Raw genomic sequence first — 25,805 nt, 5'->3', positions numbered from 1 at the left:
TTACTTCTTGTTCTCCATGCAGACAAGTCCTATTTTTCCTTTCTCTAATTATACTTGTCTTTTGGGCTGGTTGTAGATTGTTTAGCAGGTATGTGGCGGCATTTATTACCCTTCTGAAGACGCCCTCTTTGACTGTTAAGTGTGCTTGCCTTGGGACATATTTTGTGTTGTTCTTATATATTGCATCATTATAGGGTGTTCTCTATTTAAATATGTGCCAACAATAAGAATGTTCTCCTGACTTACACCTACTGGCGACTCACTGCAAAGCTGTATAAATGAATTTGTGATAAACCCCAAATAATTGACCATCATCACTGTATTGCCTCCATATCATAATGTTTTTATGTTAATCTAAATATTTCACGGAGCTAAAATAAATATATTTAAAAAAAATCATGATCATAATGCATGGTTTGTGGACTAAGGTCTCCAGAATTAGTTGACAAGAAAGAAACACGAGACAACAAGAACAGTATGGTTCACAATTGGTTCCTTAAGCAAAGGCACCAAAGTTGGTTGCATCAATGGATGGGGATAATTGCCACAAAATTTGATGATAATTTGAGAAACAGATGTGGTGCCTTTCCTGTGCTGCAAAACAGACTAAATATTCAGTGAAGGTCCAAATTTCATCAAAAGTAGTTTACAGTGCACACTTTTCATCTTTAATATTGAAAAGGAGAGGATATCGAAAGGCGCCCCAGAGTTAGATGCTTAGTGATGGCATGGATCACCAGACTGGGCAAACCCTGACCCTTTTCAGCTCAATATTGTTAATGGAGACATCTGAAATTTCATCTAAAGAAGACGGGAGGATTGCTTGTTCACCTAGATAAAATAGCCAATAGCAAGACAAGAGCAAAATAATTATTTGAGGGAATGTTTGTTGACGTTTCAACCCCGAGTGAATGTAAGGTTCTCAAGACATATCATTGATTGATCTTTTTATTGAGTCGCAGGATATTGTTCTGGGCTTTCAAGGAAACATTCCTTGTTTATGAGTGCATCCACTGTTTAGGTGGTTGGTAGTCAGTTGGCTACGCCCTGAGGAGACCCTTATATTCACACGGGTTTGAAAAGTCGACAAACCCTCCCTTTTGGTTGACCCTTGTGATTTGTTCTAGAAGGTATCAAGTCATGCACCCTTGTTATTATGGTTGAATACTACAGACATCCATTGGGACTTGTACAGTGTTTTTGTTCATAAATGTTATGAATGATATAATTTTTGAGCACTACGTTGTCTGCACAATGATCACTAATGTCTTTGTAATAAATGATCGTATTTAATGCTTTTAAAATGGAAATCATGTGTCCCGAGTGATTCAAATTAGATTTAATACGAGTAATACTGAAATAATTAAGGGAATCCTATTCTAAATAAATCCCAGGGGATAATGATTTCCATCAATACGTTGGCTTACAGGGTTGTCCTTGTACATCTAAACATCAATGGTTGTAGTACTCATAGTGAACGACAAGGAGGCCCCATCCATCTGCAAGATCTGCAAATGTCTAAGACCATGAGATGCAGGATAACTGGCAGATGTTTAAAATGGACAAAACAGAAGTACACCCCACAAATACCAAATCACAACTGTGGGCTTCCCGTAGCTGGCCTCACATTTTCAGCTCTTGCTCTATTCTCTTTGCCTTCCTTCAGAAACCGGATTATTCACATACATAAGAACTTGGCCTTATACCTCGCAATACCTCTGTAGTCATTTCTCGTTACTTCGATCTCCACACACTGAAAATAATCCTCCCTTGACTTTCATACTACACAGTGTCTATGATTGGAACTCAAAGAGATTTAATCACAGGAAAACATTCTACTTGTGCCTTCTCTCTTTTCTCTCCCGAAAAGCCCAAATGGTCCTAGCTGCAACTATACTGAGGGAGGCTTAAGAAACACTGCCACATTTTTCAAGCTCTCTTTGTTTTACTGTGGATACCAGTGGCCATACGGACTCAAATTCAAATCTTCTACAACCAAGTTCTTCGGCCATCAACTGCATCCAAATTTACCCATTACATCCTCACCACGAATCTTGAATTATTTTCTTAGCTCCTTCACTTCATAAAATCGCTCAAAATAGCACAAGCATTTGGTCATTGTTTCAGGATTCAAACCTGAAAACTGTGGGACCTACAGCTTAGTCGGCTCTGGAACAGATGTGGCAATTTAAATTTAACTACAAAGCTGTAAAGACATCTATTCCAAATGTAAATCCCTGCGTTTATGGTCACCCTGTTCTTCTATTGGACTAGCTTCAAAAGGCCTTCTAGGTGTTATAAGGCGCACTTACAAATATCAAAAAATAAATCTTAATGGAAGGGTCTAGAAAGACACAAAACATGTTTGTTCACATTTGTTGTAGGAGTTGAATAAAAAGGTTATAAAAGATACATTGGCAATATTATTCACTGTGCATGTTGTGGGCGGGAGAAAACCCCATCCACCACCCAAATCCATAGTATTACAGTGCTGGCTCAACATTTCCAAGATCGTTACAGTTTACACGAGTATGAGTGAAAAATAATAATACTGTATAAGTATTCATTTACCCCCTGGAAGAAGACAAACATGATGTTCCTTGGCAACATTTGAGAGTCCGGTAGTTTTTGGAGAGCCTCAGCAGCAGCAAGTTGAGTCACAAACCCTGATACGGCACTGTCTGCTGCAGGGGCCAGGTCCCAGAAAAATGAACGGCTGTCCAGCTGGGAAGAAACATGGAGACTGGATTAGGAAAATGGACTGATTGAGCTTTAGTCAGGGCCACTGGAATTATGCAATTCTGCGGCTGTGAAGGTTTTATGCATAGTTATGGATTTGGAGCATTTGTCACATAATCCATAATCTGCGCCTTTAGAAAAAAAAATCGTTTCTTTCTCAAATGGATCAAAAGCTACTAAAATGTAGTGCTGTGTTGCAGCGCAGTGGATGACCCTTCGCAATGGCTGACTGTTTACCTTTCAGTTGCTTATTGATGTATTTGGGTGTTAAACTGGTACTAATGAGGTATAACCTGTGCACAGTCAGTAATAACAGGAGAAAAAATAACAAAATAATAAACACAATACTACCACCAAATACGCAAAATTAAATTGCATAACATGCCTTTTTTGCTGCATAATTAAGTTGACACTGACTAATCATTTCGCCCTCCCTTGCCGCAGAATTCCAGTGGCCCTGGGCATTTTTTATTGCTGTTAGTGTGCAGATTCCAGGCCATAGCATTTCAAGCATCAACACTTTATACAGTTACCTGTGATATATAACATAGTAACACAGTTTTGGTGGCACTAACCACTAGTAGGAATACTGAGAAGCAGTACATTAGACAAAACACAAAAGCTGATAACATAACTGAAATATCAAGTCGTTTTAAACATATGCTCAATTTTCAAGTGAAAATCATAATTTTGAGCCAAATAAGCAAGACCATAGACAAGAAAGTTCAGCTGAAGGGTAGCTTGAGCATTGGCGAAGTCTTTCATCTGGAACAGCAGTTTCACACTGCATGTGTCTTCATATAAACTGGTTCCAAGGATCCATTTATAACCAAATAAGATCTCACTACCTTCCAAATATGTAGTATTATTTGCTTGCTACAGAAATTCCTCAGTCAAATCTTTCCATTTAAAATGAACTAATATAGGTTATTTGAGTTCTAGACACCCTGGTAAAGGCACCCTTTTATCACCAATGGGTAGGCATATCTTGTTTGAGTTGGTTGGCGATACAGATAGGTAGGCTGGGCTAGGCTAGTTCAGATAGGCTGTCGTTTGTGGTGTTCGAACCCTAAGGGTGCTTGCAGTGGCAGATGAAGAGATCCAAAGTCTGCAAATAGGTCTACAAATTTGTAGACTTGGCTGGTAAATGTTAAGTGAAAAGTGGTCATGAGGTGGAAGTCACATAGTGTCCAAGATATAATAAAATGGTTATAAAATGTCAAAGGGCCACCACAGAAATAGCCGCTCTTGGCACTTAGCAGGAGATGACTGGATAGAGCGCCATCAGATTTATGGAATTCAACCCTGTTGGCTATTTGAAGCATGAGATTAATTAAACTGTACAGTGGAATGAGAATGGGTTCTTGCACAAGACTGGGTGAAAGATCCCTTGCGCCTGAAATGAGGTGAAGTGTTGAATCGGAACACCATCATGAAGGACAGTACATATTCATGCAAAGGCTGAAACACCAGACATTGTGTTAACATATTGACATACATCATTAGTGAATGGTACAGAAATGCTCTTACTGACGTGATGGTGGGTGGATATTATTGTTGTGTGTATTCAATCTGCATTTTAGAGTAATGGCTGAAAGTTGACTAAATGAATCTAAACAGGTTGTTAATTAGTGGCTGCTCCTTCATCAGAGGGAGGTGTTACACCCCTGTTCTGTTTGGACACCTTTATAAAATGCAGAACCAGTAAAGAGAAAATAAAAAAGCAAAGTGGTGCTGCCTTTTCTTTAGTAATGGCCTTGGAAATGTTAATCACTCCAGAGACCATACCCTGGCCAATGAACCTAGTTAACATCCACATTCACGTGACAGCTGTCTTGCTTGGTTTGTGATAAATGAACCTCAGAAGAACAATGATCATCCTAGAGAAAAAACTTTGTTTCCCGCTTATATGATTCCTATAGCATTAAAACTAAAATATTGCCCCCAGACTAGAAACAAATGACCTCATACAAAGTGATATAAGCAAACTTCTAAGAAGTTCATCTCCTCCTCTGAGCTATGCAATCAATTAGTAAGCTGCGAAATATGAATTTGGAACCAACTACTTCATACTTACCACACATTTCTACTAGAAAGCTAAACACAGCAGAGAGATAGAAGATTTGGAATCAAAAATGTGTGTATGTCTGACAGAACATCAATACAAAAATAGTTATGTGAAACCAGCACCATTGATATTGTGTTTGCGCTTTTATTTACTTTAACGTCCTTAAAGGGAGAAATTGCGAGTTTGGAATCAAACTGGGTACGTCTACAGCAAGAAGGGGCCTTCGATTGCTTTGGTAGTCTACATCTTACCTCCATTCAGTCCATTCCAAGAATGATTTAAATGAGACTAGACCCATCAATGTAATTACTATGAGGAGCAGAACTGACCTACAGAGATTAAGAAACGTGTTCAATTTCTCTGAGGTAGAACAGTGTGGACATGCGGGCCCCGTGCTAAGATAAGGAATGGCTTCACGTTTGCTTACGGGAATGATGATCATACATTCACTTTGGACAGGTTAATGAAAAAACCAGTGACATCCATATCCCAATGATCCTTGGCAGCCGGTTGAAACCTCATGCAAATTCAAATTGAACTTGCAATGGAAAATCAACTTATATGATGATAACCAACAAAATGCAGCCCTTGATCAGTGCATTATAAACCAGAAACCAATGCTATTCAAATATTCACCAAGAATATTCATCTTTTATTCTTATAATTCCAAGCAAAGGCTCAGAATAATATAATTGAAAGCAGTGCCACCTTAAAGATGGGCCTTTCCAAAAAGCAATTCAACCACAGATACCTGGTGGCGATCACCTGTGTTCTTTTTACAGTTCCAATGCCCAACATTGAAGTCATAGTAGAGAATGTGTTACATACATGATAAATAATAGTGAAGAGACCAACAACAAAGTAGCAAAGAAAAAAAATAAAGAAAATAAAAAAGTGTGAGAAATACTGTCATGGTGCGACCAAAGATTGTTGGCAGATACTTTTAGTTACCAATTCCAAGGAGGGTGGCACTTCCATGTGCGGACAGAAAGGTGTTGCAATTCCCCTAAAATGTATTTGGATCAAATGTGAGCAAAGCATGTATAACTATGCAGGGATTTGAGCAAGTGCAGTTCAATGAAATAGACTTCCACAAAATCTTCCTCCACTGAGCAAATGATGGATCACTCATAACTTTTTTTTTGCTTATCGACGATGCAAGGTGCTATGATTAGTGCAACTGCAATATAAGCACATTCTGTTCATACACCCACCTACCTAATCCATTACTCACGTGTCACTGTATGATGGGGTTGACACCAGTGAAAATTTCTGCCCAACCGTGCTGGACACCTAGAATGGCTAATCTTGTCACTCATCTTGCGATTCACCCTCTGTGTGGACTATTACTTCCATGCCCTCTCCCCAACATCATACTGTTGGTAGTTCAGCCATGTGACATAAAAAAACATACTGCTGTAGTTTGCATTTATAAACAGTCCGTGTAATATGTGTAAAAAGTGGTCAAAAAGACTTTGCCTACTAGATTTGTTCCTATGAATTAAGCAGTGATTTGCCCAATATGTCACTTCATCGGTGAAGGAACGTGAAAATGTGGCAACCAACACGAGCTGTCTGAAGTGGTAAATCTTAATATCAGATTTCTGAATAGACGCCTATATATGAAACTGGTGATATTTAAAGGATCTCATAAGATTAATATTAAACTAATGAACTATATCCACAAACTATTTAAATGTACTTTTCTGGAAGCACTGTTTTTTTTTTATCAGTAACCCTGAAGTGGTCCTTAGAGGGCTTGCAATATTACTAGTAATGGGACTAGTGGGTCTACTTGTATACACAAAGACCGACTTGGTCTCCATTTTGGAACAAAACCCCTTGATAAGTGGCAGCTTGAAGAAGCTTTATGTAGGTGAGCACGGCGAAGATTACAATAACTGATTAACGTTTGTGTGCAGACCTATACCTTAAATGTATAACACGTTCTTTTCAATAGACTGTAACAATAAATGTTCTCACGACTCACAGGATGCTTCAATTGCCTATTTATCTTTTCAGTCAAGACTATAATAGTAAATGATTTGGATGAAGGCTAAAATGAAACCACACTTTTATTCAAGGGCAGATACTTACACGAGTAGCGACTACCACAACCCTTTCATCTGGATCCAGCTGGCCTGAGATATTGACAGGTTTCAATGTACTCCAAACATTAAAGTCACCAAGGGCATCACAGACAACTTCTAGGGAAGACATATGTTTTTAAGAGTTTCTCCAGGACACATGCAAATCACATAAAGCATTACAAAATCAATGTTTTTCAAAATATGAAGATGCATAAAATATAAACATAAATATGCATTAAATAGTGTATCACTCTGATAAAGATTCAATATTGATGTACAGACATTTTAAAGTTTTAACCAGATAGTGTCCCATCTCAGATTCATGCCAATTAATGTATTAATTAGAGCTCATGTCCGTTCATATTTGTTTTCATAATTCTGCAAGTTATAAAAAACAGAAAATTCAATCACCTGCAAAGGTTTCATTTCTTCAACCATTCGATTTCATTTGGGCAAATTAAATAAAAAAACAATCTTTCACAATAAACAGGCCAGCATCAGAGGTAGTCATATAAGTAGAAGAAGACAACTTCTAGCCATATGATGAGACACTTCAAATATAAGTAAATGTTGTGAATTTGGCAGCTCGCATCAAATAGCCTGAAATGTTTATTAGTACCCTTTCCCAGTCTCCGGGCTTCTTGTACTAAGAGGACTCACTAGAAACCCTCTCATCTATGTGTTCGTAACCTAAGGATCTGCAACGAGGTCCACTAGAAATATATATTAAGACTGTACCTAAGGAACAAAAAAGGAAATTGTGCATCCTTTTAGTAATGCAGTTAGAATATGGTAATCTTATCTCTAATGATAAATACTAAGACCACTTATATCTTCTGCCCATTCAAGCATATTGCCAAGCAACTATGCTAAACAAGAAGAATTTGTCAAAGGCCCTATACTTTTGATTATCATCCTCCAAATGACTCATTCATAGTAAGTCTTTGGTTCTGAATTGATCATTTCTACAAGGGGTAACACTGTGACACCATGTGCAGAGGTCAGCCCACAAAACACATTTGGCAGGTTTGAGACCAACTGATGCAAAAAGGCCTTCAGAAAATGTAATTCTGCATTATTAATTCTACTACACTCTATGGCTTAATTCCATATCTTAGATACTGGGATTCTCTCAGCACGGATACAAACATCCTCTTTTGGGAAACACACCCATCGCATTTTGGATACTTTATCAGGCGAGTAAATGGCAGCATCTTAAACAAATGTCTATTTTGCTCTATATAGTTTCTACCAAATAGTTCATGTAATTTACAGGGTCCATCAACAAGATAAACACTATTGAAAAGAGTGATAATGAAAAACAGGATTAGATAATCACTAGGAAATATGTGTACCCAGGGAGTCTGACAGAGAGCTTGGAATCCTCTGACCATGTTAGGGCAACATCCCTTATCACCCGATTATGGCCATTTGAGGAGGGTCTTCTCTGAATGACAAGAGTGGGTTTTCATCAGTAACCGCTGCATCTATCAATGTAATTGTGAGATTTAAGGGCCAAAGTACTCTTTGGGTCAAACTCCTTCTGATCGATATGTATTAATAAGGGGGTCAATAAGGTTAAAACATGTGACCACACTCTATAATAAAGCTAGGCTTTTCTGTTATCAGATTCTACTTGATACATATTTTGGTGGGGGGTTCAGCATTTTCTAATATTTTCAAAAAATGTAAAAATCAGTGGCCATCTCTCGCCCTCTCTTTATTGCTTTGTATATAAACATGGGACAAGTATTTTACAAGCGCTTACTAAGATATGGTTGTTCATTTCCTTCCTAACCTCGTTCATTTTTAGTATCCTTTTTTCCTTCGTGCTCCCAATTCTCCTCTGGACCTTTTCCTTCAATTTGCACTTACAATTAACTTTATTATTTCCCTCACATCCCTGCCTTTAGCATTTTCTAGCAGTCAAGTCCCACTCCACATAAGTGGAAGTTCTTTTCCTGACATCCTGTGCATGTTACATACAAATGAGGCCTACTTGGGTGGTTAACAGGACTGTACCAATCTAGGGCATAGGGAACTAATATTTGGGACTGTAACAATAGCAAATAGACTGTTCACGGTCATCATATTATTTAATAAACAGGCTGTCATCAGGCGGACTAACAAAAACAATGAAAATGTAGAAAAACGTTCCTTCTGCTGTTTAGGAAGCTACCTGCACTAAGCAACATTTCAAGTTCATCTGGTCAAGCACAGAAGTAACGTGCAGCATTATGTGTGTACGTGTTTTTTTTTCTCCCTCTCCCTCTCCTTCTCCCTCTCCCTCTCTCCCCCCCACCCCTCTGTTCATAGAGAATAATTGAGGAAGAAGTGTATAAATAGACCTAAGCACTAGAAGGGGTCGACATGAGAACTGGTTCCTTGGGGAGAATGGTAGAGAGCTGATGTCCGAATGCTAAGATTCTTGGATGTATGCAGGGAAAACGTAACATACAAAACAGACGATGCGAACAACTCAGCCAAAATCATAAATGGGAGGCCAACAATAATATAGGTATATAGATAGGCATAGTTTAGCCTAATTAGTAAGACAGTAGTAATGTGAAATATAACATGCTTTGGGTTTTTCTATTTTTTTAAATGCCTTTTATTGAAATTTAGATAACAACGAGAAACCAACCGGTACCAAGAGCAAGGCAACAAAATACATAACTTTCCCAGCAAATGGCAAAAACAGCAAACTAACGGCAAAACTAAACTTATTACTCAATTGGAGCATAACAAACATAATGGTTATTTAGATGATAAAGATTATTTTCGCAGAATTAAGAACCAAAAGAGAACAAGTTAAACAAAAGACACATAATACAAAACAGAACATAGGTGAGGGAGAGCACGGTGGAAAACAAATTAAACTGACAAGCTAGGCGGACCAGTCCTGTGAAGCAGCCACCTCTGCCAACAAGCCCCAAACGGGGTCCCAAATCCAACCAAGCTTTTACCTCAGAGGATCATTCTCAATTAGCACCATCTCCAACCTACTTGTATGCAAAAATTCCTGCCACCAGATCCGTGGATCTGGAGACTCACTGGAAAGCCAAAACCATGTCAGAACCTGTCTAGCTAATGCAATAAAAAAGAAATATAAACCGGATAAGTAGGAAGGAATAACTGGTGAATGGCACAACATAATCAACTTCGGATCAGCCACAACTGCCAAGTTAGAAATGCCACATAATTTGCCAAAAACAAATTCACAGTACCAGTGTAAAGCAGAGCAAGATGCAAAGACATGGAGCGCATCAGCTGCCGCAAGGCCACAGCAGAAACAGTGATCATACGGCCATAGCTTCATAGTGAAGCGACAACGCGGGGTATAATATAAATCACTAATACATTTGAGATGAAGTACTTTAATACAAGCTACATTCAGAACGTAATGAAACGCATTGGCTTTTTCTAATATTCAATTGGTTTATGTGGTGGCTGGTGAAATAATAATAGTTCCTCTCATTAATATACACAAGGTTTGTGGGTGGATTAAACATAATAAATAACTAATCATTATAAACGCCAATTTCAGCGTGTGCCTACTACGTTCAGGGATCAGGGTAAGGGTCTGCCCAACTACAGCTACGAGTACCTCTGACAGGGTTGTCTGATTCGCAACACTCTTAATGGTTATAGAGAAGAGTAAAATATACCTGCTGGTTTTCTTTTTTTCCAAAGTTACGGACAATGAGCAAATACTCATTCGGAGCTAAGGAAATCTATCCGGATGTGCCCCAAATTTGGGGCAACTTAGGATAATCCAGGATGGGCAAGGATGGGGATATGTTTGCAAGACCGCATAAAATAAGCAGAACATAAAAGGTTAATGGTAAGCATTTAAGGTGTTCCTACTGCTCTGTTCTTCAAACACAATAAAGATAGACGGAACACAGATTTTCTATTTAAGACCCGAGATATGTATAGGGAGTGTTTGGTGCTCAGTTACTACACGTCTGTTTCACACTACTCTATTCTTTGTATCGAGACACCAAAACAACTGGGCTGATGTAGGAAGCTGGCTCTTTATATATAGTATATCAAAAAGAGGTATGCTATGTGTAGATTCCAGGTATCACTTTTAAGTGAACAGGGGCTTGCTCTAGCAATCTCAAGGTGCTCTACTTGGGGGTAGTGTGGTCCAGCAGCCTTACGCTCATCAGACAGGAGTGTTAGACATTTGTTGCACACACAGAGTCAATAAATAAAACCCACACTCAAGGAGAATTTTTAACACTAAGACCGCCATAACTGGGTAAGTACTTTGTTTGGATATATCACAGTTATGTAAGGATATACAATAAATACACTTGCACTGGGTGAGTTATCATGGTTTTTCAGGGTAGAGCAGTACACTGGCACTTGTATCTTTTAAAGAGGTAATGTTAACCTATGGGATAGAAACATATACTGAATATGTGCACTTAGCAGCACCTTACAGGACTGTTCTTCAGGACTCAAGGTAAGTACAGGGCAATGTCCAAGGCAGCACCAACAGGTCACCTCGGTCAGCTGTAGGGCATCCAGGTGTACAGCTGCAATTTAGCATCGGGTGCCCTGTTGAAGTCAATGGGAAACGGTATGGTTACAAAGAGGCTGCAAGTGAGGATGGAGGGGGGGGGGGGAGGGGGGGGGGGCTCGGTCCTGGAGAGGCTCGAGCACGTAGGGACACCACTGGTCCACTGGAACTCAGGCTGGTGGTCTCTGCGGCAGTGGTTGTTTCTCCGGTTGTGTCGCACTGGCAGGAACTGGGGACCAGTCCGGCCAAACCCAAAGATGGGCTCAGCTCTTATGGGCCCACTTCTCCTTGGGCTGTGGGTCTCGGTGCAGTGGTGCTGTAGGTGGGGACTGGGGGGGCAGTCTGGTGGAGCCCGATGGGGGAGATGGACTTTTGAGAGTCTCTGTTCCTCAGGGGCATTGTTCATTCACAACAACTCGGGCGGGGGGGGTGGGGCTTGTGTGCAGTGCTGTTTTGGCCAGCGGGGTCGCGCTGGTAGAGTCTCTCTTTTCAGTCCTTTTGGTGCCTGCCAACGTGCAGGAAAAAGCTGCTCCGCTATAAGGTGTTGCTGTCCAGGTGAAGTGGTGGGGTACTCTTCCACAGATTTTGGAGGTGACACCTATTTCTGGACGAGCGGATCCTTACAATTGTCGGGGACAGCAGGCACGCCGGCAGGGTTGATGCCATTTCAGTTGCTGCTCCTCGTGTTCTCATGTTGTGGGCTCTTTGTCCTTCTTTCTTCTTCAGGCAGACAAATCTGATTTCCTTGTGTCAGTGGTCCTCCTATATACTCAATTTAGGGGTCAAGAGGAGAGAATGGCAGTAGCCAATGGGCTACTTACCCCTGGGGTCACTTCACCCCCTAGATGACCACTTCCAGTAGGGAGTGGGCATCACCATGTCCCAGGGTTCCTAATTTCGCCACACACTAGATGGTGGAATTCGCTCTTTCGTGTTCACTTCTCACCTTAGAGGTGTGACTAGCCTGGAGGTGCAAGATACGTACTCGCATAGCTAATTTCCCATCTATCCTGGTGCCAAATGGGCCTCAGGGCAGTGGGTGACATCTCCCAGGTCTGGAAGAAGGCAGGCTTACATATCAAAGGCAGTGGGCTTGTTGAAGCTCCCTGCCTTGACATGCTAATTTACTAGCCATCCTGCTGGAGGAGGTTTAAACACTTCCTGCCAGAGCAGGCATGGTTTCTGACCTCTGAGAGCGGGCTCTCACTTCCTAGGGGTAAGAAACTTGACTGTGGTGGCAGGTTGGACAGAACCAGTCAGCCAGCACACTAGAGGACTAGTGGGGTTCAGGGGGTTCCTCTAAGGTACCCTCTGGGTGCATGTATTATTACAACCATGTCTGAAATTAGTGTGGCTTTATTAATACAAGGTGTTTGATATCAAACAGCAAAGGTTTCAGAGAATCCAATATGTACTAGGGAAACTCATTTTGACTAGTGCCTAGTATATACTTTAAGATGGCTTCTCTGCTCACTTGTACTATGTAGCTATGGAACAAGACATAACAGGGGCATATCTGCTCATGCAGATATGTCCTTATGTGCTATAATGCACATTATCTTAGGGTTAAGGCCTGCTGTAGAGGTGACATATACAGCGTCTATTACATGGCACACTTGAGCGTGCCATGTCATGTTTTCAAGCATGGTTTACCCCATGTCACGCAGCCTGCAATGGCAGCCTGTGTGGAATTTGTGTGTGGTCCCTTAGGGTGGCATAAGATATGCTGCATCCCTTAGGGACTCTCTTTAGTACCCATGCCCTAGGTACTTAGGGTACCATTTACTAGGGACTTAGAGGGGTGCTAATGTGCTCATCAAATTCTGAAACAATCAGACAACACTTTGTTTTAAGGAAGGAGCACTGGCCCAGAGGTCAGGTTGGCAAGTCCCAGTGCACTGTCAGTCTAAAACCAGCATCTAGTAGCCAACAAGCATTTGCAATGCAATAGGTCTCGTTTTATTTATGCTTCAAAAACGCAAAAATAAATAAAAGGCATGATCATTTACAATGCTGATAGCTCAAACTCGCGTAAATGCGAGACCTGTTGCTGAAGTGATGTAATGGACAGAATAAGGAGAAATACATACATGATTCTTGTATCGGATCTTTACATAGACAGACAAGACAAGTGTTTATGTGTCTGCCATTTCTCACCAAGCGGGAGTGGCCCCCAATCTGAATCGAACATATAAAGATCTCAAACAAGTAGGATACATGCATTCTAAATATGATTCACAGCCCCTAGCTCCTGTGTCTGGTTGATACCGCTGGCCCCTACTCATAGAAATAATCTAATGTAAGTTGCCACAAGAACGGACATTTTCTTTGATGGCAAAATCATCTATAGAATGAACAGAATCTAGAGAGAACTATATGTTAGGGGTCTCAAGACTAACCCATACTTTTTTATATGCTTAAATAAAGGGAGAGACAATTCTGTCTCTTGAAAAAACAAGCTGAAATACACACAAAAAATGCTCATATAGGTCTTGATAAAAACAAAAACACGTACATCCGAAAGATATACAAAATGAAATGCATCGCTACAGAAAGGCGGCCATCTGTGGAATAAGAAGGAAAGAAAGAAAGAAAGAAAGAAACACAGACAGACAGACAGAACACGAAGCAGAAAGCCATATAAAAATATAACACCTAAACACACAACAAGCGTGTGTCTGCTAAAAGCTGAATAAAGCGTGCGGTGGGAGCGTGCGAGGCAGAAAGGAGATGCCATGCGCGTGAACATCACCTGTCCGTGCGCGCACATGGTATGTCTCCCTTCGCGCACCAAACCCAAAACAATAGTCTCGCCAATGCGAAGTAGCACGCATGCGCTGCGTTCGCTAGGCGAGACCTAAAAAGGGGACTAAAAGCAAGGGGACAACTGCAACAAAACCCCAGTTTCCTACAGCATGCTATAAGTGTTGTAGGATACTGGCTTTTCATGTTGTGTACCCCAAATTCGGTACACTAAATAGAAAGTCCAGACGACCCTTAGTGGCTTACAGGGCTTAAATTAATAATTTTAAATGCTCTCTTCTGTGGTAGTGTAGGCAAGTAGTTTAGGCTTATCAGAGGCCAGTGTTAAGCATTTATTGTACACACAGAGTGAATAAATGAGATACACACGCAAGAATCAGCTCAAAACCAATTTACAAAAATACAATTTTTATATGATTTTAGACACCAAGATTATCAGAATAAGGTGAGTACTTTAGACGTTATCAAATTTTACAGTAAAAACAGTGGAAAATCACAGCGGTCAGATTTGAGGCATGAGCCTTGAACGTGGTAATGTTATTCTACAGGAGAAACAGTCTCTGCATAGGTACACTTCTAGACTACTTACAAGACTGTTTTTCTGGACTTAAGGTAAGTAGGGGCTAAGGTCCAAGAAGGCACCAGCAGTTCAGGTTTTCATGCTCTGGGGTGTGCAGGTGCAGAGGTGCTGGCCGCGGCAGTAGCCTTGAGCGCTACACGCTTAAGTCAACTGGAAAAGTACCTGAAAGAAAGAGGCTGCAGGCAGGGTCTCGCAGGCCAGACGGCAAACTCAGGCAGGGGGGCTCGGGTGTATAGGTGTTTTGTCCGGTGGCTCACGACGGTAAGACGCTCTCACGGTTGTCGTCGGTTTTGCTGAAGAGCGGAAAACAGGACAGCTGGACCACTCAGACATGGAATTCACAAGCCTTGTAGGCCCTCGACGTGCAGGTATGTCTTTCTTGGCAGTGGTGTCTGGGCTAGACACAACAAGCCTTGGCTGCTGCAACTGCTCCGGTACCCAGGGTATTGGTGCTGTGGTGGTCCTGGAGGGGTCAGAGTCTCAAAACGTGCTTGGGAGATGGGGCTGACCTCCTAGAACCTCCGTGACCTCCTCCTCACAAGATGCTCCTTGCTGGACCAGATGGTAAGCAGAACAAGATAATAGACAGCTGCTTTTGGTGCCTGCGGATGCAGGGGGATGGCTCCTCCTCCCCTAGGGAGATGTTGCTGGATTGATGAAGTGTTGGGCAGACTTCCAAGGGTTTGGGGAGGCAAGCCAGCTTCAAGACGTGTCAGTCTCGGTGACTGTCGCAATGCAAGCAGCCTGGCAGGGTTTGGCGCCAATCTTTGGTGCAGGACCGCTGTGCTCATGTCTTCGGCTCTTCTTTGTCCTCTTCAGTCAGATGATTCTGTTTTCCTAGTGTCAGGGGGTCACCTAAATACTCAATTATGCAGTGTTAAGGGCAGTGTAGGGTAGTAGCCAACGGGCTACTACACCCTCTTTATGACCACTTCTTGTGAGGAGTGAGCATAACCCAGTCCCAGAGTTGCTGATTTCACCACATACCAAGATGGTGAAATCCTTCTTTTTGTGTCCACTTCAGGTAGCCCACCTTAGGGGTGTGACTAGCCTGACAGTGTAACATGCTTCCTAACTATCTAATTTTCCGCCTGTACTGGTGCCAAACGGGCCTCAGGGCAGTGGGTGGCATTCTCCAGGTCTGAAGGAAGCCAGGGTTGCATATCAAAGGGCAGCACCGGCTTTAAAGCCTCTGGCCTGGACATGCTAATCTCACTAGCCATCCTGCTGGAGCAGGTGTGAACACATTCTTATGGAGCAGGCATTGTTTCGCACCTCTGAGCGCGTGGGCTCTCCCTGGAAGAAGGTCCAAAACGGGTCTGTAGTGGCATGCAGGAAAAGTCCGGTCAACCAGCACAGTATGACACTAATACATCATAAATCTAGTACTGGCATCAGTACAGATGTATTAAGACAAGGTATTTGATACCAAAACACCAGTATTTTTAGTGAAGCCATCATGTAGCTTGGTAACTCATGATGGCCAGTGCCCAATGCATGACTTAAGCTGGCTTCCTTGAGCACTTGCAATGTCTTCCAATAGAACTAGACGTCACAGGGGCCTATCTGTTCATGCAGATAGGTCCTCACAAATTCTATAATACACCCTACCATAGGGCTCCAAGGCCTGCTGTAGGGAGGACATATATATATAGTACATGCAGTGCACTTTGGCATGGCACAGGTTGAGTGTGCCATGTCATATTTTCAGAATGGTTTGCACCATTTCAGCAGCTTCCAATGGCAGTCTGCATTTAATTTGTGTGTGGGTCCCTTAGGGTGGCATAAGACATGCTGCAGCCCTTAGGAACCTTCTTTAGTACCTATGTCCTAGCAACCAGGGGTACCATTTACTAGGGACATAGAGGCACTAAAGGTCTTGCCAAATGGGTTACAAGTAATCTTTAACTTGTTTTAGATGAAAGAGCACTGGCACTCAGGTCTGGTTAGCAGGCCTCGGTACACTCTCAGAGTTGAAAACCAGCATCTGGTAGTCCTAAATGGGGCAAAAAGGGTTGGGACAACTGCAACACAATTTCGGTTTCCTATTTTGGAACAATTCCTGCTCTACCAGGTCATAGGGGAAATGTGTCTTCTAAGGAACGGACATGCATACCTGCACCACAGGGTCTTGGGTGACAGCAAACTCTGCGAAAGAGGTAGTAAAGACATTTCTTTACCTGCAGGATGCCTTGGATCATTTGCCTGTGCCGTTCACATCAAGTATGAAGCTTATTTTGCATTGTTGTGCTATGCCTATGGGTTTTTGATTTCATTTCAAAGCCACTGCAAGGAATGTCAAGCATTGATTTATACCAAGGATGACAGTAGTGTAGGGACTGTGCTGCTGAAAGGCTTTTGAGACAATTGCCAAAGTCCCTTTACCTTTATGTCCCACAAGGAGTTCACTTTTGCTGTGCATTTTCCTTCTAGGAGGGAAAAATACTACCAGAGCGCAATAGTACTCCATTAAATATGATCACCACGAGTAGTACAGGTGATTTTGCCAAATGTCTAACCTTGTTTCAGCACCATAAGTTCCATCCTTCATTTGTACAATGAGGGAATAGCAATGAATGCTGAACTTGCTGATCCTGTACCAAAACACATTTTACTTCTGTATGCAGGCTTGCAATGGATCCATGAAAATGTTTTGCCCACATTGTGCTACCTGCTGAACATAATTAGAAACACATCATTCTTTAATGGTTTCAGCAAAATTGGTGCCTGGACCTCTTGTAGGCCAGCGGTTGATGGAGGACGATGATGAGGATGGTGAGGATGACGATGAGGAGGATGCTCATGATCTGGACCTTGCCCTTCAGTACGAGAGGATGTGGGTCCTCCATGCATGCTTTTCAAACCTTCTCAATGTAAAACTACGAACAGGAGAGTGGAGTACAGTGTTCAATTGGAGGATATTGCTATTAGAAGCTTCGATAGGCCCAGTGATTTCGAAAGCAATAATGAAAAAGACTTGAAAATGGAATGCAGCACAGTGTGAAGGTGGTGACTCTAGCTCTGGACGGAGACCCTGCTCATAGTTTAGCTGCAAACCTGCTAGTTATTATACAGCAATGTGCGCTGAACAGTGAAGGGCAGTTATACGAGATGAGACATGCTACCAAAATAACAGTGGAAGTAGGACCACGGAGTTCAGGGGGTCCAGGGTCATTGTGGGTGATCAAAAGGAGCATATTAAATGACTCATCATTGCTTGAATGGCCACACTCAGAAATGTACGGAGAGGTAGATGTTGCACCCATACTGCTTTGACATAAGAGGGCACTAAAACAACAAAAGTGAGTAAAATTCAGTTTCAGGTTTCTACTGAAAAGCAAATAGTCCCTCCAGTGGTGTTTTATCGGTTATAATGGTCTTAATCAAAATCCGGAAATCCGTCTGAAAGATTGGGAATACCACAATTGTGGCTCCTCCAGTGGTGGCAGACTTTTTACGGATAGAGAAAATGTGATTACTTATTGCCTGCCATAGGGCCGATTCAGTGCCATTGAACCTTTATTAAGAATTGAATGACAGGGATTGGAGGTGAGTGAGGCATCTAGGCCAGTTTCCTTAGTATTAGGACTATTCTGAATGACCATATCACTTTTGTCAAAAGGACATCTGGCCCACCAATACTCCACTCCATTTTTAAGTACCATTTTGCAGATTTAAATTCACAGACTGCAGATCGTTATGAGAGGCAAGGATATTTCTGGTAATTCAGTGGTGTACATATTACTATAGAATTCTGGGAAAAATCTGAGTTTTTGCTTTCTTCACATTCCTGCATTCGTTTTCTTTTATTGTCACATAGCAAGTCTGTCTACTATTCTTACTACCATTTGCATAGCAATGTGCCTTTATCCCAGCCGTAACAATCTTAGCCTCATCATCCATTTGAATTTTAAAGATCTGGAGTTCTGTTGCTTTTCATTGACCAGTATGATGGTCGACAATGTTTTTTATTTCTGATAAATGTGCGAGTTGTACCAGCATAGGGCCCGATGTACTAACATTTAATTTGCCAAAAAGCTGTCACAAATTATTCACTGACTTTTTGCAAATTAAAGCAGATTTTACAAACTGACATTTACTAATGGGTCAGTTTGTAACATGAGGATTCAGAGGGAGTTATAATTCGACTTACCTCATTGATAGGCATAAGGTAGATCGCAAATTGCAAATCAGTTTGATTGGAGGCCATCACGGGATGGTGGCGTGCTCCATTAGGGTCAGCAGAACACCATGTCTTGGATTGCCTTTCAACAGAATAAACCTTTTTTTTTGCAGAATTTTTTTCTTAAAGGAAACCGGGCTGTCTTTAAAAGTCTTTTAAAGTTTAAGAGTTCACAGTGGGCCTTTCCCTATGCAATAGAGTTACCACCCTTTCTGAAGAGTTGGTTAACTTTTCAATGGTTTTCAACCAGAATTGCAGTTACAGACCATCGATATCCTGCAGGCTGAATCGCACTTTGACAGGGACGCCAAATACAAGCCGCTTCCAAATTGTAATTGGTTACCCATTTCTACTTCCATTTTGCGATTTGTTAACCCTTTCCTGAATCGCAAAATGAGTTTAATATATACCAAAAAGCCATTTTGCTGTTGCGAATCCTGTGATTCTGTAAATCACAGGGTTTGCAACCAGACGAAAAAATTGCTTAGGACATCTGGCAATAAATTCTTACTCACACTTTCTCACTCCTCCCTGTTTTTCCCACAACGCCCAAGAAAAATAGGTAAAATGCATGCTGCAGTATTTTTACAAGAAAACAGTGTAAAAAATGCTGACCCCTCTTTTCTCTTGTTAACAGTTTATCTTATGTCCATCTCAATACCAGGCCTATCATGTTTAGAAAGGCTGCTTTGTCAATGATGATCTCCTAGACCATCAGTGTATCTGCCCAGAAGTAATTTAAAACATATGGGAATCCAAATCTTTTCCCATCAGACTGCATGTCATTGAGGTTTCAACCAAAAGTTTTTACATCAGTCATAATTGCTAAAATCCCCGGGGCAGAATCACTTGCCACTTCTACCATAGGACACCATAAGGATCCGCCCAGATTCCAGCTTACACCAAGAGGACACCTGATTTTCCAGATTCTTCCTCGCTGATCCTTTGGCGTCCTCCGCCATATTCATTGGGTAACCAAAACCAGAAAGCCTAGACTTCAGCCAAACGCAAGAAGCCAGAAAAAAAGTACCAAAGATCCCACAGTCTGCACAAAGTGCCAGAATCTTAACTCATTCACTTAAAATACAACTACCAAAAATAAATACCAAAATCAGATTTTACTAATCAATTCTTAACTTCCAATAAATTCATTTAAAAGAAGTACTTGTCTATTCTCCAAAATGCATCTCTTTGAAGGTAAATGGTGCGTTTTGATAGAAGGGAAGATGTCTGCAAAGCAAAAGCACAGATGTTGAGCTCTGCTTTTGGAGGTGTGGATATGTAGAGTAGTGATCGCTTCCTTCCATCCCCAACGTCCAAAGACAGTATCATCATTACAGAAGATGTAAAGATAGGCTGATGGGTTACCTTTACTCTTAACAGTCCCTTATACAAAGGTTGAGTAGCAGCAGAAAAGACAGCAGGACAGTGTGTTGGGCCCGGTTACTGAGAAAGATGGTCCAAGGCCAGCGTGTACAGCTGGAGTGGCAGAGGTGAAAAACTGCTGGAGAGCACGGTTTGCCACAGTGCTGAGAATTATCGTCTTTTTACTTGCGATTGCGCAGGATCTATCTCCAGGTGCTTGTCCTCATGCAAGCCCTGGAATTGCCGAATGCACCTTGATGGGCGTCTAAGCATGGTAAGGCTCTTACATCCCGGACAATAGGAATGTGGCATGCTGCAGCCCCAACAGTCTTCCTGGGCCTGGACTTTCCAAAGGTAAGAGTGAGGCTACAGTGGTTCCACTGCAGTAGTACTTGAGAGACAAGCAGTCTCTCAAACACAAAGAGAATCTGGAATGGTTTAAGCTGCCAATGGCAAAACTGGTTTCTTCCTCCCCCCCCAAAAAAGACAAAAGAGGTAAAGAATCTTGTTGCTACTTCTCTCTGGACTAATCAGGCTTCCTGCATGCTCTCGGTCATTACAGTTGCACAAACAACTTAAGGGACTGTACAGATCATACTTGTTGCTACATCTGAAACAGTGGGTTTGGTAGGAGATTCATGTGAAGACACATTTATGCTGATGTATAAGGTGGAAGTCTTATTTGGAGACTTATAAACCAATGTAGTAGCTGAGGCAGCAGAACAGGAAAACAGCAACACTGAATTTCCGATCATCACAAATAAAATGGTTTCAGATAGGCAACAAACAGGATTGGGTATCCTACGTATGAAGTAGGAAGCAGCCAAGTTCATCTGAGGCTTCCCATGGAGCCTCTATTACATCCATTACCCTAGGAACATCTAAAGGTGTAATACCCCAAACAACATTATCTAAGATACAAATATACAGATAAAATTTGCTACCTGGCAAACAATCAGCAATAACAAACAACCTAAAGTGATCCTAACATGCAGCTTGGGAACATGCTTTGGTAACTGAATGTTCATTTCAAAACTGTGCCTGTGCCTACACTGGAGGATATGACATATTTAAAATTTGAAACAGGTGTGTCAAAACAATAACTAGATAGAAAGGGTACTGGGCAACCAAAAGCAGTTTGAAAGGGCCAAATCCTACCAGGTTAAGGTCCAGGAGTAAACATCAGGGATGTTATGGTCAGGGAGAAGGTCAGGATGGTTGAGGGCCAAGTAAGGGCCTTTAGAAGATTTTTCAGTAAGCCCATGAAGAGCTTAATAGTCGTAATCAAAATGACAAAAAACAAAAACTTTGAAGTCCACCCTACTTTAGGGAAGATCAAACTAGCGCTTTGCATCAGAGCATTGAGGATACTGGCATATCTCCACCTCATCATTAAAAAGGCACTTGCCGAATGTTCACATATAATGCAGCTAGGCTTTGGAACAATCTTCCCCTCCACGTACGTTTCAAACCCAATTATCTCAAGTTCAGAAAGCTTTTGAAAACTTCTCTCTTTCCCTGATCCTCTCATGGTATAATTGGCGCCACAGCGCTGGGATGCCCTCAGGTAACCATGCGCTTTAGAAATGTTCCTTCATTCATTCACTTGAATTCTGGGACCTTACATTATCAATCGTCTCTGTACATCAGGCATTTACCAACACAGTTAATACAGGAGATGCTGAGCTCAGCATGTCCCTTCGACTCAGAAAGAAATGTAGAGATTCAAATAAAGGGTCGAATACACGGTCAGCACCAATGTAACAATTTTTTTCATTCCTATTTGCCATGGAGGAGGAAAAGCGTCAACAGATTAAAGCAATGTTTCAACCTCTGCTCTCCTTGGGAAAAGCTGTGTCTGATATGCAAACTCTGCTAACCTCATTTCCCTGCCAGAAAGGAGAAGCATAACAGTGTATATCTGATATTGGAAATAACAGTTCTCTCTCATTAGTGTGCACTAGACAAAGGGGAAAATCAAATGGGACCATTACTAAAGCTCAAATGTGAAATTGTAGGGTAGTCCAGAAAAAACTAAAACTTCAGACCTCCCATCGCAGTCATAAATATAATGATTTCTCCCCAGTAACGAAGGGGATCTGGTGGAATAAAAATAAATAATTCAGTGGGCACGGTGGGTGACAAGGTCTGGAGTCAAGCCCTGAGCGACAAGGTCAAGGCCATATACTGGTGTCATCTGGCAATTTTATATTTGAAGATTAACTAACCTGCTTGTCTCACCCGAGTAAGCTCATTAACTGAGAATAAAATCATTATTTTTCATCAGACATGAGGTAATGTACTCCTTTGAGAAAATGGTGATCTAGAAATGGATATCCTTCATGTAGGCCAAAGGGTTAATTATGAAGTATACAGAGATCTTGCAAATTCACAACGCATACTTAAGTTGTTTCCCAGAATTGTAGTATGATCCACACACAACCTATTGTGCCTATTGTGTAGGACATCCTATATTTTCTTCACCTGCAGAGAGGTGAAGTGCATGTTTCCTTTGCCAAGAATTACCCATTTTCACAGAGAAATTTCCAAAACTGTGCTTCCAACTATAGTATTCTGCTGTACCTAGGATGCTGTATTGTGATCACAGTATGATTATTTAATTTGCAGAGTTGCTTTAGTAGGTAGCCCCATTTGTCTTATACAATTATTTCTAAATTCAGTGTAAGCGATATCCATAGGTCCTTGATGCAGGCTGGCGCAAACAGATCATTTAAGTACATCCAACAAGTACAAATACAGCATTTGCTAATGGTTAGTGTTAAGGTTTCAAATTTTTAAAAAAATGAAAAGGTGTATCTTTGAAAAGTTTAGGATCAATTACTGGGTTGCTTATCAATGAGTAGAATCATATAACCTGGGCTTCGGCTAAGAAGCCAGCACCCCTTTATCCAACAGATAAACAGCCCAGGTTCCTGAGATGCTTGGGTGGAACACCGCCAACTGCTCGTGTACATTGCACCAGAGCTCCTCTAAGGAGTAGTGTACAGGACTCTGATAGAAAGCAAGAGGTCTAACACAACCTCTCTGGCTGCCTCATCATTCAAAAAGTCCATGTTCCCATAATACAACTCATACATCAGCTCAGAGGGCTTCGTAGCAGCAGTATTTTTTGCAGATTGAGATTACCATAATATATATGTTATATTTCACAGAAGGGCACAAACCAACCTCTACTGAGACGCCAGCCCGGCCAAGTGAATAATACTCCTCTGCTCGACTAGATTCCGGAGTTCTTCGCGGCTCTCCTAGTCGATAGGTGATGTGGAGTGGCCACGGAAGTGTCTCACACTCCTTCAGTAAAACAGAACAGTCATGTGTCTTATGTTGTCATACTAAATACTAACCAGTCTGTCACTTTTTCCCCATGGCTTCACTAATCCACTTAAGAAAGTTGGAAAGAATTGGGACTTTGTGCACAGCCACATAGTCCAGGAGGAGGAGTACAACAACAGTCTGCCAAAACCAGAGTTCATAAAAGCCTGGTCATTTTGCTTTCAACTGCTATCCTAGGCCAGTACTTTTGGTAGCCCACTTTATAATTCAGGCCTGAAAACTTTACCGTTCTAAACCTACTTGATCATGTATATTTATTAATGTTGACTAATTTTTTTTTTTTTTTATTTGACAACCAATTGTTTTTCATCAATTGGCACGTCTGTAAGGAGAAAAGGTTCAGTAATTCATATTTTTGAGATGTCATTGCATGGATAAAATGTTGAGTCAACCAGTTTTTCAAGATGCAAATGAACACTTGACTGGAGCCAAAGTTAGGCCAATCTCACGCAGATAGTTGGTGCTAGAGTCAATTACTGTAATATTGAAGCAAGAAAAGCACCCAGAATACATATTAGTAAAATGTCAACAACAAAGAGGCCAAAATATAGCTCGCCAGTGACATCACTCTCTGAAATGTTGCTGTTCTCTAAGAAACTAAAGACAACAAAGCAAATTCAGAAAAACACTGAAACGCTTTCTTTCAGTCATACTCCATAAGTCTTCTCACCAGTGTATAGTCAATTTTTATAATCAAAATTAGGCTTCCAAGTTGTACCAAGTCGCCACGAAAACACCGCATACATTCACAAGCGCAACTTCAGGGGCCTATGACACAAGACACTTGTCATCCGGTATGCCTAGCTCTGGAGAGAAAAAAAAACTGAGCAATTGTATGCTACAACACGATGAAAACTCACCTGGGTTGAGGCTGAAGGTGCTCTGAATAGAAGTGCGCCGCATACAAGTAACAGTATTGGTGACAGCATGCATGTGAGAGGAGAGCTGCATGGCACATAGCGGGTACTGCGGGATCGACCCATTCACAGGGATGTTGTGCTCCTGGTAGCACTGGAGGCAAAGAAATAATGAGATCAGGTGAGCAGTGAGCGGAGAGGGAATAAGAAGGGGCGGAAAAAGTCTGCAATGTTGGTTAAGCCACACTGTAGATTTTCTGGCTTTCCGATATCACATTGATAATATTCATGTTTCCCTTGAAGAGGAAAAAAAACTACTTGTTTACATGTGGTTTTAGTAATACGACATGCAAAGATCTCACACACCAAGAAACATGTATGCGTGAAATCCTCTGGTACTAGAAAGGTCTTATTTTCAACTGAAGACTGCTCTGTTCCTTTCAGAAGCACTGTAAATGCTGCTATAAAGTAGCTCAGTATTGCAGATTGAATCCTGAATCCTGGCTGTTCTAGATGCGTTTGTGAGTGCTGTGGAGTTTTGTCCCCCAAACATTCTCTGAATGATGAAAGAGATGAGTAAGTAACACATGAGACAAAATAGCATAGCACAACATTTTGGGAACCACCAACTCCAAGTAATCTTAATTTCAATAAATATTCTTTTGGAAAATTGAGATGGCTGACTGTAAACAAAACATAATATTTATGGATATTGACTGGCATGACCACAATTATGCTGGCTGCTTTCTTCAAGGCACTGCTTTTAACAATACTACACACTCCGATGACTAAAAAAATACCTGTTTGATAACTTGCGTCTCATTTTCATCATTGATCAGGAAGATGGGGAACTTAAAATCCTCATAAGAAAGTCCATCACCAAATGGATTCCAAATAGTTTGATTGCAATGAGCATATTCAGGTCCATAGTTTGTTGAATAGACTCCTGCGAAAGACACAGTGATAATGACAGATTATTTTATCATCCTAAAATAAGGGTTACTATCGGGTATGGTCCAGGGTTTTATATTGGGTCAGGATTTATCAACAATTCACTTAATCACAACAAACAATTGCTAAAAAGGATAGCCCAACTGAAGTACTGGTCAGGCTAAGGACAGATATCCCCATCTTGCATCCCAGTATACAGAAGACAATTTACCAAGAAGGGAAAGTTACTTAACTGTAATTCTAGTTCTCCATCAGGAGTTTTTTTCTCAGAATTTATAAACTGTAGAATGTTTCCGCATGTGCGGGATCCAGTACCAAATTGTA

General features: G+C 41.3%; 1 protein-coding gene across 2 annotated transcripts in view; it reads right to left on the bottom strand.

Annotated features, from left to right (window-relative positions):
* Positions 1–25,805, bottom strand: part of NCSTN (nicastrin) — a 114,670-nt gene that overhangs the window by 61,734 nt on the left and 27,131 nt on the right. The window contains exons 5-8 of one of the 2 annotated variants that reach the window (XM_085639198.1): positions 25,331–25,476; positions 24,534–24,684; positions 6,905–7,014; positions 2,572–2,724 (exon numbers count right to left, since the gene is read on the bottom strand). In XM_085639198.1, the coding sequence (XP_085495324.1) occupies positions 2,572–2,724; positions 6,905–7,014; positions 24,534–24,684; positions 25,331–25,476 (560 nt within the window). The remainder of the gene's footprint in view (positions 1–2,571; positions 2,725–6,904; positions 7,015–24,533; positions 24,685–25,330; positions 25,477–25,805) is intronic. The other variant, XM_085639200.1, reaches the window with a different exon arrangement.

This window comes from Triturus cristatus, chromosome 12 (genome assembly GCF_964204655.1).
Source record: "Triturus cristatus chromosome 12, aTriCri1.1, whole genome shotgun sequence".
NCBI lineage: Eukaryota > Metazoa > Chordata > Amphibia > Caudata > Salamandridae > Triturus > Triturus cristatus.
The sequence above is the reverse complement of the archived record's forward strand: the minus strand, read 5'-3'. Positions and strand labels throughout refer to the sequence as shown.